The 13,504-nt window shown below is 44.6% G+C and overlaps 1 protein-coding gene across 1 annotated transcript in view; it reads right to left on the bottom strand.

The window, feature by feature from the left end:
* Positions 1-1,999: 1,999 nt before the first annotated feature.
* Positions 2,000-13,504, bottom strand: part of vwde (von Willebrand factor D and EGF domains) — a 38,613-nt gene continuing 27,108 nt past the window's right edge. The window contains exons 23-30 of the mRNA XM_067450786.1: positions 12,571-12,666; positions 12,263-12,358; positions 12,037-12,132; positions 11,859-11,954; positions 11,306-11,401; positions 11,114-11,209; positions 10,880-10,975; positions 2,000-2,106 (exon numbers count right to left, since the gene is read on the bottom strand). Of these exons, the coding sequence (XP_067306887.1) occupies positions 2,000-2,106; positions 10,880-10,975; positions 11,114-11,209; positions 11,306-11,401; positions 11,859-11,954; positions 12,037-12,132; positions 12,263-12,358; positions 12,571-12,666 (779 nt within the window). The remainder of the gene's footprint in view (positions 2,107-10,879; positions 10,976-11,113; positions 11,210-11,305; positions 11,402-11,858; positions 11,955-12,036; positions 12,133-12,262; positions 12,359-12,570; positions 12,667-13,504) is intronic.

Here is a 13,504-nt window from a genome sequence, read left to right as displayed (position 1 = left end):
TTTGAACACTTTTCCACCTAGAATGTATTCGTCCCCCACCAGGAGACTTCATGTCTTCATCTATTGTGAGTGGATATCATTTTAAACATTATTTTTAAAAAAACACTAATTACTTCTAATTTTTATTGTGTAGTATATGTATTTTTTCGTAAAAAGAAAATACAATTTTAGTAATGTTTTTAAGTAATAAAGTAATTAATTGTTAAGTAATGTTGTTATAATCCTGTTAATTTATGTACAGTATAAATTGCAAACGTATGCTTGTTTTGGGCACATGTTGTTTACAGCTTATAGACATTTTAGAGGAGGAAGATGCTGTGTATTTAAAGGTGCTTTAAGTCATTTTTATTTGTACAATATTATTTTTGTATATAAATCATTATTACAGTGGAACAAATTGCTATTTTTTATTTGTAAATTAGCAACTGAATTTTTTAACCATTGCACAGCACCACTTTATCACCAATAATTTACAACTTTGTAGTTTATTATTTTATGTCACATGAGAACACATGAAAGTTTATATTTTTGTTCAGATTATGTAATTTCTGTAATAAAGTTTGTATCATAGAATGGTAACTTCTTTCTGTTGTTATTTTGTAGATGTTTGTTGTAACTTAATTACTTAAATGTACTTCAAGATAATTTAGTAAAGCCATGGCTGCACTGTGGTAATACAACCAATTTATGGCACATGATCCATGTTTTTTAAAACCATGTTTACTGCAAAAAACATGGTTGCTGCAGTCATGGTTACAATGGTTTTACTGTAGTATTACTACAATATAACTGTAGTAAAACCATGGTATTAAAACCATGGTTGTTAAAAATACCAGTTACTACAGTAATTAAAACTACAGTTTTACTATAGTATTACTACAATATAACTGTAGTAAAACCATGTTTTTTAATTAATTTTATTATTTTTTAGTTAACCTAACTATGACGACTTCCACTCTGAGAAACCCGGAAATGTGAAAAGGGTCTAATTCTACTTTTTTTTCATTCTTACAGTGAACCAAGTATCCAGACATATTAGCCTTGGTACATTTTGCTATCTTTGCTTTGTCCGAATATGCCTTCCCTACCATGTAGAAAGCAAAGATAGCAAAACCGTGTGTGTGCGTGCGTGCATGCGTGTGTGTGTATGTGTGTGAGAGAGCGAAAGACCCAATTGGATCCAATAAAATCCTGTTAAAATTATCCTAGAATATGTATGTATTGTCTTATAAGACAATTCTCAAAGAATCCTATAGGAATCAGATAAGAATCTTAAAGGACAAGACATAAATTATCCTATAAGATTATTTCTAACGGAATCCTATAGGAATCAGATAACATTTGGAATCTTATTGGAATCCTTTAGGATTTATCCTATGGGATATTTATGTATTATCTTATAAGACAATTCCCAAAGAATCCTATAGGAATCAGATAAGAATCTTAAAGGACAAGACATAAATTATCCTATAAGATTATTTCTAACGGAATCCTATAGGAATGGTTCCAAAATATGATAGAAATTTTTAATGGAAACCTGTACAGATTTCCATTAAAAATCCTTAAGGATTTTTTGACAAGGGTATCAACAAGCTCTGTTTCATCTTCGTTGCTCTGGTTGGTGTAGCGCTATCCTATCGCGTGAAGAGGGAGTTTGAAAGACAACCGTTTATCCGCCCCTCGGATTGAGCTCTGTCAATGGTGAGTTTCCAGACCAAACATCTTGATGTGGGTCTGGCTTGTCAGGCTATATTAACATAACTCAACCAGGCCAAACACCTTTTATTTTGCATTTACCTTGGGCAGAAATTATTTAAATGAGGAATATTGTGACATGAATGTTTCCGGAAAGAAACTCAAGACTAATATCAAGGTTTTTTCAGAGAGTTCAGTGGACATTATGCATTGTAGCTTTGCATACCATTTCCATGCTCACACAGCAACATTATACACTAAAAATGTAATAAAAAAAAACATAATAGGATCCATTTAGGATTCATCAGGACTTACGAGTTTGGCACTGCAGACCCTCCCATCCAGCTGGACAGTGGCAGGTGTTGGGCCCCACACACTCACCACCATTTTTACATTTCTGTAAACATAACGCTACATATACAGACAAGACTATATGTTATGTCGCATGTATTTGATATGATGAACAAAGCTTTGGTAAACGTTAAAATGAGTACTAACAGAAACTGTTACATTTATGTAGTTTGTTATGGGGTCAGTAATATTTTTTTTTTTTAAAGGAATTGATACTTTTATTCAGCAAGGATGTGCTGAATGGATCAAAAGTGACAGTAAAGACATTTATAATGTAGCAAAAGATTCCTGTTTCAAATAAATACTGTTTTTTTTGGAACTTTCATCCATCAAATAATCATTAAAGGGGGGGTGAAACACTCAGTTTCAGTCAATCTCATGTCAATCTTGAGTACCTATAGAGTAGTATTGCATCCTTCATATCTCTGAAAAGTCTTTAGTTTTATTATATTTATAAAAGAAATATGGGCTGTACCGAGTCTTTCCGGAAAAATCTGAGAGCCTGGACGCGTATCGAGTGGGTGGAGCTAAAGAATGACGATCGCGAACAAAGCGGTGACGTCCTCAAGCTTGGAGAAACCCATGGCTATCTCAGCTAATAGATATATGATCCATAATCATTCGGAGGCTGAAATAAATTGAACAGGAGAAACAGCAACAGCAGGACGTCCGTCTCTGTGGTATGTACTGTATTTAGTGGCCTGTGTGTCAACATTTGCGCTTGTTTACTCGCAGTTTATGAGGACATGATTCGGTTTATGGACTGTTGTATGCGACTAAACCTTAGCAGTAGCAAGCAAAACGGTTTTGCACATCAGACTAGTGTAACGTTATACATAGAACAGCAATGAAGTCCGTTAACGCATTTGAATGACGAAGCACGCAATCGTGTCGTTTACTGATGTTTACTCATGCGACGGTAGCCAACAGCACAGACATTTGAAGCAGTTTTACTCACCGGCTGCTTCCAAAGCAGGACCGAACATTTATCGCTGGGAACGCTCCGTCAAAAACACACTTCTTTGGTATGATTTGGTGAAGTCCTGTGACAGCAGTGGCGTGGAAATCCACTTTGAGACGCAACTGAAGCGATGTTGTGAATTTCCCGTCATTTCTGCGTTCAAATCGGTTCAAATGCAGTGCTGCCTTCCCAGAATGCTGTGCTGAAGCGTTGAAGTCGCTTGATGTCACCCATAGGAATAAAGTGGAGCGCGGCGCGCAACATAAGTGTTCACGGACGACTGGTTCTGCACCTGAGAGAGTGTTTATGGGCGTGCATTTCCTCTCTTTCTCTAGTCACGCGCGCGCGCACCCTACTGGGAGAAGAGCCCGTACTGCCCATACAAGGACCTTCCGCTCTAGTAACGTCAAGCCGAGCTATACTCGAAAAAAACGTCTCGGGTTATGAATATAACCCATGTTCCCTGAGAGGGAACGAGACACTGCGTCATCGTAGATGACACATCGGGGAACGCCCTCGGCGTGACGCTGCTGAGTTCATATCAAAAAAGTCCAATCTTGATTGGTGTTGCGTGATGACGTAACGAGTGACGGCATACCCGGAGGTATAAAGGGACGCCGGCACAAGCAAACGCAGCTTACTGCTATGAAGCGGGCCACTCTGTAGATAGGCGGGGCTACGAGACGCAGTGTCTCGTTCCCTCTCAGGGAACATGGGTTATATTCATAACCCGAGACGTTCCCTTTATCGAGGGAACTCGCACTGCGTCATCGTAGATGACACATCAGGGAACGAGTACCCACTAGTCCTCGCCTATCTTGTGCCCCATGACATGAACCGGAGTGCATAATCAGGGGGCGAGCACCCTAGCGCCTGGCGTCGCCGGGAGGTGCAGACTATAATACCTCACGAAAGTATGCGGAGTGGCCCACCCAGCCGCCTCGCAAATCTCTTGCAACGAAGCTCCGGAAAGGAGGGCTACCGAGGAGGCCATGCCCCTGGTAGAATGAGCCCTCAGGGCTATAGGTGAAGGCAAGTTGCGCACCTGATAGGCCGTGGCTATTGCCTGGACAATCCAGTTACTAATTGTCTGTTTTGCTGCAGGCAGCCCTTTCCTAGGTGGACCAAAGCACACTAACAACTGGTCTGACTTCCTCCACTGGGCAGACCTCTCCAAATAAATCCTCAATGCCCGCACCGGGCAGAGGAGGTGAAGCCTGCCCTCATCTGCCGTCACATGAGGCGGGGGATGAAAAGCCTGGAGAACCACCGACCGTACCGCATTAGACGGTACCTTGGGGACGTATCCCGGGATCGGCCGCAAGATAGCTTTCACGTTGCCTGGGGCAAACTCCAAGCAATTGGGTGTGACTGCCAATGCCTGAAGGTCCCCCACCCTCCTCAGAGAGGTGATGGCTAAGAGAAAAGCTACCTTAAGCGTGAGGTTCTTGGCCTCAGCCAACTCCAGCGGTTCGAAGGGGGCCTCGACCAACCCTTCGAGCACCACTGCCAGATCCCACGCAGGGATCCTGGAACGAGCCACAGGTCTCATCATCCGCGCTCCTCGGAGGAACCGTACAACCAGATGGTGCCTCCCCAGAGGTCCTTCACCTAATGGTGCGTGGAAAGCTCCTATCGCTGCCACATACACCTTAAGTGTGGACGGGGTAAGCCTGGCGGAAAACCGATCTTGCAGAAACTCCAGTACTGAAGCCACAGCGCAGTTTACTGGGTCTACTTCACGGTCTCTACACCATATGGAGAACACTCTCCACTTCAAGTTGTACAGCTTCCTGGTGGAAGGAGCCCTGGAGCTGAGTATAGTCTCCACGACACCTGCTGACAGCCCTTCTTCTATGAGCTCTGCCCCCTCAGGGGCCAAGCCCATAGGTTCCATAACTCTGGCTGGGGGTGAAAGATCGAGCCCCCCGCCTGAGTCAACAGATCCCTCCTCAGAGGAATCTGCCATGGAAGGTCGTCTAGCAGGTCCATAATGTCGGAGAACCATACCCTGGTCGGCCACCGGGGTGCTATCAGAAGCAGGCGAATGCCTTCCCGGCGAACCCGCTCCAGAACTCCCGGGAGCAGAGCAATCGGGGGAAATGCGTACAGACGCAGCCTCGGCCACGCCTGTGACATGGCATCCAGGCCCAACGGAGCCGGATGCCTGAGGGAGAACCAAAGTGGACAGTGGGTCGTCTCTCGAGACGCAAACAAATCCACTTCCATTTGGCCAAACCTCTCGCATATGGCCTCCACCACCTCTGGATGGAGACGCCACTCCCCGGGCCTCAGCCCCTGCCTCGACAGGATGTCTGCTCCCTGGTTCTGGTCCCCCGGGATGTAAACTGCCCTGAGAGATGACAGTTTCCCGTGGGACCACAGGAGGACCTGATGCGCCAGTCTGTACAGAGGGTGCGATCTCAGACCCCCCTGATGATTTAGATACGATACTACGGCAGTGTTGTCGGATCGTATCAGGACATGGTAGCCGCGAAGGTCCTCGAGAAAACTCCTCAGAGCTTTCCAGACAGCCAGCATCTCAAGGCAGTTGATGTGCCATGAAGCATGCTGGGCTGTCCAAGGACCTCTCGCTCCTCGGCCTTCCATGACCGCGCCCCAGTAAGGGATGCATCTGTTGAAACGGTTTTCCGGCAACATGATGCTCCCAATACCAGCCCCAGGGACAGAAACCAAGGTTTCTTCCATATAACTAGGGAACGAATGCATTTGCGCGTTACCCTGATCATACGGAAGGGATTCCCCTTTGGAGAAAACCCCTTGGTTCTCAGCCACCACTGTAGCGGTCTCATGTGGAGCAGGCCGAGCGGAATCACACTGGACGCTGCTGCCATGAGACCCAGCAGTCTCTGGAACTGCTTGACAGTGATGCTGTGGGCCAACCTTATACTGGAGACTTCCGCCCGTATGGTCTCGATACGTGCGGGTGACATGTGTGCCCGCATCGTTACCGAGTCCCACACTATTCCCAGGAACGTGATTCTCTGGGAGGGCGTCAACGCACTCTTTTTTGCGTTGAGTCTCAGCCCCAAACACCTCATATGTGCTAGAACAGCATCTCGATGCTGAACTGCCATATCGTACGACCTGGCCATGATCAACCAATCGTCGATATAATTCAGTACACGGATGCCCTGGAGTCTTAGCGGAGCCAGGGCTGCATCCATGCACTTTGTGAAGGTGCGAGGTGACAAGGCTAGGCCAAAGGGAAGGACCCGATATTGGAACGCTTCGCCCCCGAAAGCGAACCTCAGGAACTTCCTGTGACTGGGAAGGATGGATATATGGAAGTAAGCGTCCTTTAGATCTATCGTGACGAACCAGTCCTCGAACTGGATCTGACTCACGATAACAGGAATGGTTAGCATCCTGAACCTGTATCTCCTCAGAGACCGATTCAGAAGCCTGAGATCTAATATTGGACGCAACCCCCCATCCTTCTTGGGGACTATGAAGTACCGGCTGTTGAACCCGACCTCCCTTTCTGGCGGGGGGACCCTTTCTATCGCCCCTTTTACCAGCAGAGAGTGTACTTCCTGCCCCATTACCCCCACCTGCTCGGGACCGACCACTGTCCAGACTATCCCCCCAAATTTCAGGGGGGGGAACTCTGAACTGCAGTCTGTAGCCCCGTTCTACAGTGCGCAGGGCCCACACAGAGATATTCGGAAGGCATGACCATGCGCCGAGATACTCTGATAAGGGTACCAGCCTCTCGAGGCTGGTCTGGGGTATCAACCGAACCTCTCCTTCGACCCCCTGAAGCAGATAACCGGCAGGGACTAATCGAGGTAGATTTTCGGTGTGTGAACGCAGTCGCTGCTCTGCCGCAGATTTTATATGTGCTGGCCAGAGCCGCACGCGAACATGGGGAAACGACGTGGTCCGGAGCCCTTTTGACTGCGAGAGCACAACATCGATTTCCCGAGAGCTTCGGGGGGAGAACGACCTCGGTCGCTCCGCCCCGTGGGGGACAGCTCTCAGCGGCCCTGCCGCAGCTAGGACCGCTTGGAAGCCTTCTTGGCCTGAATAACCTCCCTCAGGTCGGTCTTCGGCTTTGAAGACTTCCCGCGAGAGCGCCGCTTCTTCTGCCAGGCTCCCTCAGGAGGGGCACGAGAAGCGACGCTCTGCTTCTGCACCTCACGGTGCGAGGAGCCCTCTGCTGGCCGAGACTGCCCACTCGAGGCAGCCTTGCTGGAGGAGCCCCAGCGGCGAGGGATGAACTGGCTGAGTGCGGCAGCCTGCTTTTTCACCTCCTGAAACCTCTCGACGACGGTGCTCACAGCGCCGCCGAAAAGGCCAGAAGGTGAAATCGGGGAATCAAGGAGAAAGTGTCTGTCTCTCTCCCTGATCCCCGACAGGTTCAGCCAGAGATGCCTCTCCGCGCACACCAAACCCGCCATGGAGCGGCCGATATCACGGGCCGCCTGTTTGGTGACACGAAGAGACAAATCCGCTGCCTTCCTCAGCTCAGTCACATCCTCCGGAGAGGGACCCTCGCCCTCATCGAGCTCCTTCAGCAAGTCCCCTTGGTAGGCCTGCAGAACCGCAAGAGCGTGCAGGCACCCACCAGCGCAACCAGCCGCACTATATGCCCTCGCCACCAGCTTCGATGTCTCTCGGCATGGTTTCGAGGGCAATGCCGGGGTCTTCAATGAAGCTGCTGTCTCGGGAGAGAGGTGGCCCGCGAGCGCCTCTTCCACCCTCGGCAGCGCAACATATCCCTTCTCAGACGCCCCCAGCACATTAGCGAAGTCAAGCGCAGGGGGCGTAGTCAAACGTGCTGAGAAGGGTTTCTCCCACGCCCTGCACAGCTCACTGTGCAGGTCGGGGAAAAACGGCAGACCCCGGCATGGAGGCTGGGCTCGACGCTTGAAGAAGCGCTCGTCCAGCTTGCTTGGCGGCTGGACGTGCACTTTCTCTTGTGGCCAATCTAAACTCAGCTTGGCCACAGCGCGAGTCAAGACCTCCACGAGCTCCTCCATAGCCTGCGAGTGGGGTGGTGACTGCCCCACTGCGCCTGCTTCGGTGCTCATCGTCAACGACCCCTCGGAATCAGACAGCATGAGCACCTGATCCTCCGCCTCGTGGGAAGAAGCCGCAGCCCGGGCTTCCACACGTGGCGGAAGATCCTCTGAATCGTCAGAGGAAGAGAGAGATGCCTCAACATTCCCTAATCCCGCTGACAGATCCAGCTGCGAGCCCCACGACCTGCGGCGCCGCTCTGCCTCGGCAACAGCGGGCCCAGAACCGCGAGGCTGAACGGCCTCGTCAAAGACCGCCAGCCGCGAGCGCAGTACTCTCAGCGGCAGCTTATCACATTCGCCGCAAGCCGCTCCCTCGAGAGCGGCCCGGGCGTGCTGCACGCCGAGACACTGCACACAGAGCTGGTGTGTGTCTCAAGGTTATTTTCGTAAACGAAAACTGAAACTAAGACTAAAACTATTGGTCAAAAAACATTTTCGTAAACTGAAATAAAATTTAAAAATCTGAATAAATAAAAAACTAAAACTAAACGAAACTAACTACTCTTACTAAAAAACTAACTGAAATAAAATAATAATTAGCAAAAATAAATATTAGTTTTCGTTATTAATAAGCCCTATTTAATGTGGTGGAAAATCTGACTGTGGCGGTTGAGCGAGTGTCTGCATATTGCGCAACTGCGCGTGAAGTGATATGAGGAGGAGATTAACCGCTGTCCTGTGACGGACGCGTGCAGACAGGCAACACATCGCTAAACGGCAGTTCACAAAGAATCAATGCGTCCGTGGCAGTGAAATGGGAAATAACACAAGGTAATGAGATGCACGTTGAACTTCTTTTAACTTAAGCTCACTGTTTTAGAATGCCGTTTCTTACGCGACGAGAGACGCAGGCGCAAAAGTCAGCAACTAGTAGCACGTACTAGCCTACTGTACGTTTGAGATTTCATGTTTGCATAATATTGACAGGCTCAAAGGTGTTATCATAATCATTTACTACTAATAATATTATTATCTGTGTGGAGACATTTCCCCACAAAGTAGGGAATACCAGGATACACACACACACGTTTGTTTCACTATATAAGTGAGGACATTGCATAGACTTCCATTGATTTTATATCAGGTTAATTATATTTTATATCCCCTAACCCAATCCCTATCCCTAAACCTACCCATCACAAAAACGTGCAAAACAATAGATTTAAATAAAAACATGTTTTGGCCGATTTATAAGCCTTTTTATCTAGTGAGGACCAGTCAAATGTCCTCACTAGTCAGTTATCATAATATTTTACTAGATAAGTGAGGACATTGGCCCCCTTTACAATTATAGCACAACACACACACACACACACACACACACACAGCACAACAGTGTGTGTTGGCTGTATTCAGATGACTTTAGCTGTGGTCTTACACTGCTAGCCTACATTGTACTACTGAAGAAATTAAAATAAGCTTTTAATTGTTTAACAATATTTCATCTTTGTTATGAATGAGTTTGTCTGGAATTTATCATTTTTACTTTTATATTTTACTTTGTATTTATTTTGTTCTTTAAGATAGGCTAATACTCAGAGGATCTTTGTCAAAAATATCAAATATAATTTTTTAATATCAAAATATAATTTATTTCATTTTTAATCTCCAGATCGTTGTTTGTATAGGTCATAGTTTGACTCAAGCTTTTTTTGCTCAAAGGTGAAGACCCAACTTTTTGCATGTTTTGTAAGACCGTCCTGGGTTTAAACAATAATGCTCGTTTATCAAGTTATTTCACTTAAGGATGTTTAGTAAGATTAAACTCTAATCTGTGCAAACATTAAACTTTGCTGAAATTAAAAACCTTGATTTGGTCTCTACACTTCATTATGCTAACTCTGCTAAACTATAATTACTAAAACTAAAACTGAAACTAAATAAATAAAAACTAAATAGAAATGTATTTGCAAAATAAAAACTAAACTAAAACTAGCAAAACCCTTTGTAAAACGAACTAAAACTAAACTGAAATTTGTAGCAAAATTGAAAACGATACTAAAATAAAAACTAATTTCAAAAAGCAAAACTATAATAACCTTGGTGTGTCTGTGCCCGAAATAAAGCGCGGACAGGGAGGCACACACCGTCTGAACTGCTCGCTCGCCATTCTCTAATGATTTGAAAGCCCAACGGGACAAACAACACCAAATAGACAGACAGAACACAGAGCGCGACCGCTGAAAGCAGGAAGCTGCGTTTGCTTGTGCCGGCGTCCCTTTATACCTCCGGGTATGCCGTCACTCGTTACGTCATCACGCAACACCAATCAAGATTGGACTTTTTTGATATGAACTCAGCAGCGTCACGGCGAGGGCGTTCCCCGATGTGTCATCTACGATGACGCAGTGCGAGTTCACTCGATAAAGGGAACTCAGAAACTTGTGAGAAACCGGAAGGAGTATTTTTTGACACAGAAATACTCCATCAAACGTCCAACATTAGTTTTTGAAACTTTGTCTATGTTTAGGATGGGAATCCAAGTCTTTAACAGTGTAAAAAGCTCAGTATGCATGAAACAGTATTTCACCCCCCCCCCCCCCCCTTAAAAACTGTTTTTAAAACTGATTATAGTAAAGTTTTTTTAAGCAACAGATCAGCACATTAAAATTATTTTTGAAGGGTCACGTGACACTGAAGACTGGGGTAATGAAGCTGAAAATTCATCTCTGACATCACATGAATACATTTCATTTGAATATATATCAAAATAGAAAAGTTATTTTACATTGTACAACAATATTTCACAATATAAACGTTTTTACTGTATTTTGATCCGATTAATGCAGTCTTGGTGACCTTAAGGATGTCGCAAATCTCTTACGGATGTTGCAAATCTCTCCTCTCCATCCAGAAGGACAGGAACATGTGTTTGGACCGACACACTTTCCGTTGTTCATGCACGTGGGGTCACACACACCTAAACACAGCGCATATAGTCCAAACAGATATATTATGCTAGAATGCATGCTGGATGTAGATGGATGTTGGATGTTGCAAATCACAACAACAGAAATAAAACTAGATTCTGAAGAAAATGACACCACTGAACACTCACTTTTCTGGCATCTCTTCCCAGTGTATCCTTCAGGACAGGAGCACACGTTGTTTCTCATGCACTGACCTCTGTTTTTACATGGAGGATTACACAGAGCTACAAAAAACGACACATCTTAATTAATAATCAGTAATTAAGGCCATTTATTAATTGTGCAGCATGAAATAAACATTTGCTATGAAACAGTTGTACCTATCTGGCACTGTGAACCATAGAAGCCACTAGGACAAGCGCAGATGTTTGGTTTGATACAGGTCCCTCCATTTAAACACACAGGTTTACAGTCAGCTGAGAATTAAAACAGTTAGGAAATGTATTATAATCATGTTTATTAAATACATTTGTTTGAATGTTTTTAAATACAATTATTATCAATATTTAAAGTAATTTACAGTAGTGCAGTATTTATTATAAATGTTGTATCTGTGCATGTCATTATTTTTATAAATTTGGGGGGGGGGAAGAGAGAGAGAGAGAGAGAGAGAGAGAGAGAGAGAGAGAGAGAGAGAGAGAGAGAGAGAGAGAGAGAAAGAGAGAGAGAGAGAGAGAGAGAGAGAGAGAGAGAGAAGACAACCTGTCCCTCACATGAGATCGACTAATGGATATCGATCCAATGTACAAAATCAAGACCCGTCCGACATTTTTTTCTTGTGTGAGAAGCCATTCACTTGGATATGTGTCACAATGTAGAAGAAAAGACTATCAGAACTTTCGTTTCATGTCGACTTTAAGGATGAAAGCGCACCTGAGTTACACGTCGGTCCATACCAGCCGGGTTTACACTTACAGACATCAGGCGACACACACTCTCCACCGTTTTCACAATGTCTGTTACACACCACTGAAAACACAAGGGCGATGACACACAATCATTATAAACTAATTTCTTCATATGTAGAAATTATTTGGAAATGTCTGCTCACTAGTTTCACATCTTGGTCCCACGTAGCCGTATGGACAAGTGCAGTGATTTCTGGACAAACAGCGTCCACCATGTTGACAAGGTGGATCACAGCTGGCTGAGAGGCAAGATAAAAATGTGTACATTTACATGATATCCTCTGAAGCCATATGGAGTCAGCAAAATGGTTAAACGTTTATGAATTTGTAAAGGTCAGAATGGAGTAAGACACTAAAGACAGAGTTTACCTTCATTACAGGTGGGACCGTTGTACCCTACAGGACAATCACACACATTGGGCTTCACGCACTTCCCTTTGTTCTTGCAGTCTGGTCGGCAAACAGCTAATAGGACAAAATATAAAATATATATTAGGTGTGAGTTTTAAATTAGTCATTAAGAAGTCATATCAGAATTAAAAATAGTATTTCTTTATATATATATATATACATATATATATATATATATATATATATATATATATATATATATATATATATATATATATATATATGTGTATATATAAGCTAAATGAATGTCATAGGCTGTGACTGACCAATGTGGCAGTTGTATCCAGTGTAACCCTCTTTACAGGTACAAATGTTGGGCTGTGAGCACTCCATATTCTGACCACAAGCGTAACGACAAAAAGCTGCGCAGACACACACACAGACAGGCATAGGAAATGTTTAAATGTTAAAACAATCCGTTTGATAATCATTCTAATAATAATATTTGAAGGTGAACCTCACAAATAAATGCCTGGGCTAAAATTCTGCATCTTATATAATTATCTTAACAGGATAATTTTGATATCAGAACTTAATGCTGCCTTCATGTGCTATCAGAAATTTGATAATTCCGACTTTTGAAGTCATGATTACGAGCTCATTGCATCCAAGTTTCAAAATGTGAGGGCGTTCATGTGCAATTTTTACCTAGGAAACTCGTATTTACGATAATATTTACGATAAAGCACGTGAAGGCAGCATAACATATGCACTCACTGTGAACTAAAGTATTGTGACACCCCTCCAAATCATTGAATTCAGGTGTTCAAAAGACTTCCATGGCCACAGGTGTATAAAATCAAGCACCTGGGCATGCAGACGCTTCTACAAATATTTGTGAAAGAATGGGTCGCTCTCATGCAGGAGCTCAGTGAGTTCAAGCGTGGTACCGTGATAAGCTGCCACCTTTGGAATAAGTCCATTTGTGAAATTTCCTCACAACTAAATATTCCACGGTCAACTGTTAGTGGTATTATAACAAAGTGGAAGCAATTGGGAAGAACAGAAACTCAGCTACAAAGTGGTAGGCCACTGTGGCAAGGGGGGCGTGGTTCAGCGAGGTCTGCAGCGGGAGAGAGGGCCGCGGGACGAGCGGTAAGTGAGTGGGTTGGACGCAGATTAATAACACCTGTCTCTTGTTCTAGTAATGAGCGCGGAGACGGGATAAAACACCAGCGGAACCGGAGACCAAGGAGAGAG

Source organism: Pseudorasbora parva, chromosome 8 (assembly GCF_024679245.1).
Source record: "Pseudorasbora parva isolate DD20220531a chromosome 8, ASM2467924v1, whole genome shotgun sequence".
Lineage (NCBI taxonomy): Eukaryota > Metazoa > Chordata > Actinopteri > Cypriniformes > Gobionidae > Pseudorasbora > Pseudorasbora parva.
Note: the sequence above shows the minus strand (reverse complement) of the source record. Positions and strands in the feature narration are given on the sequence as shown.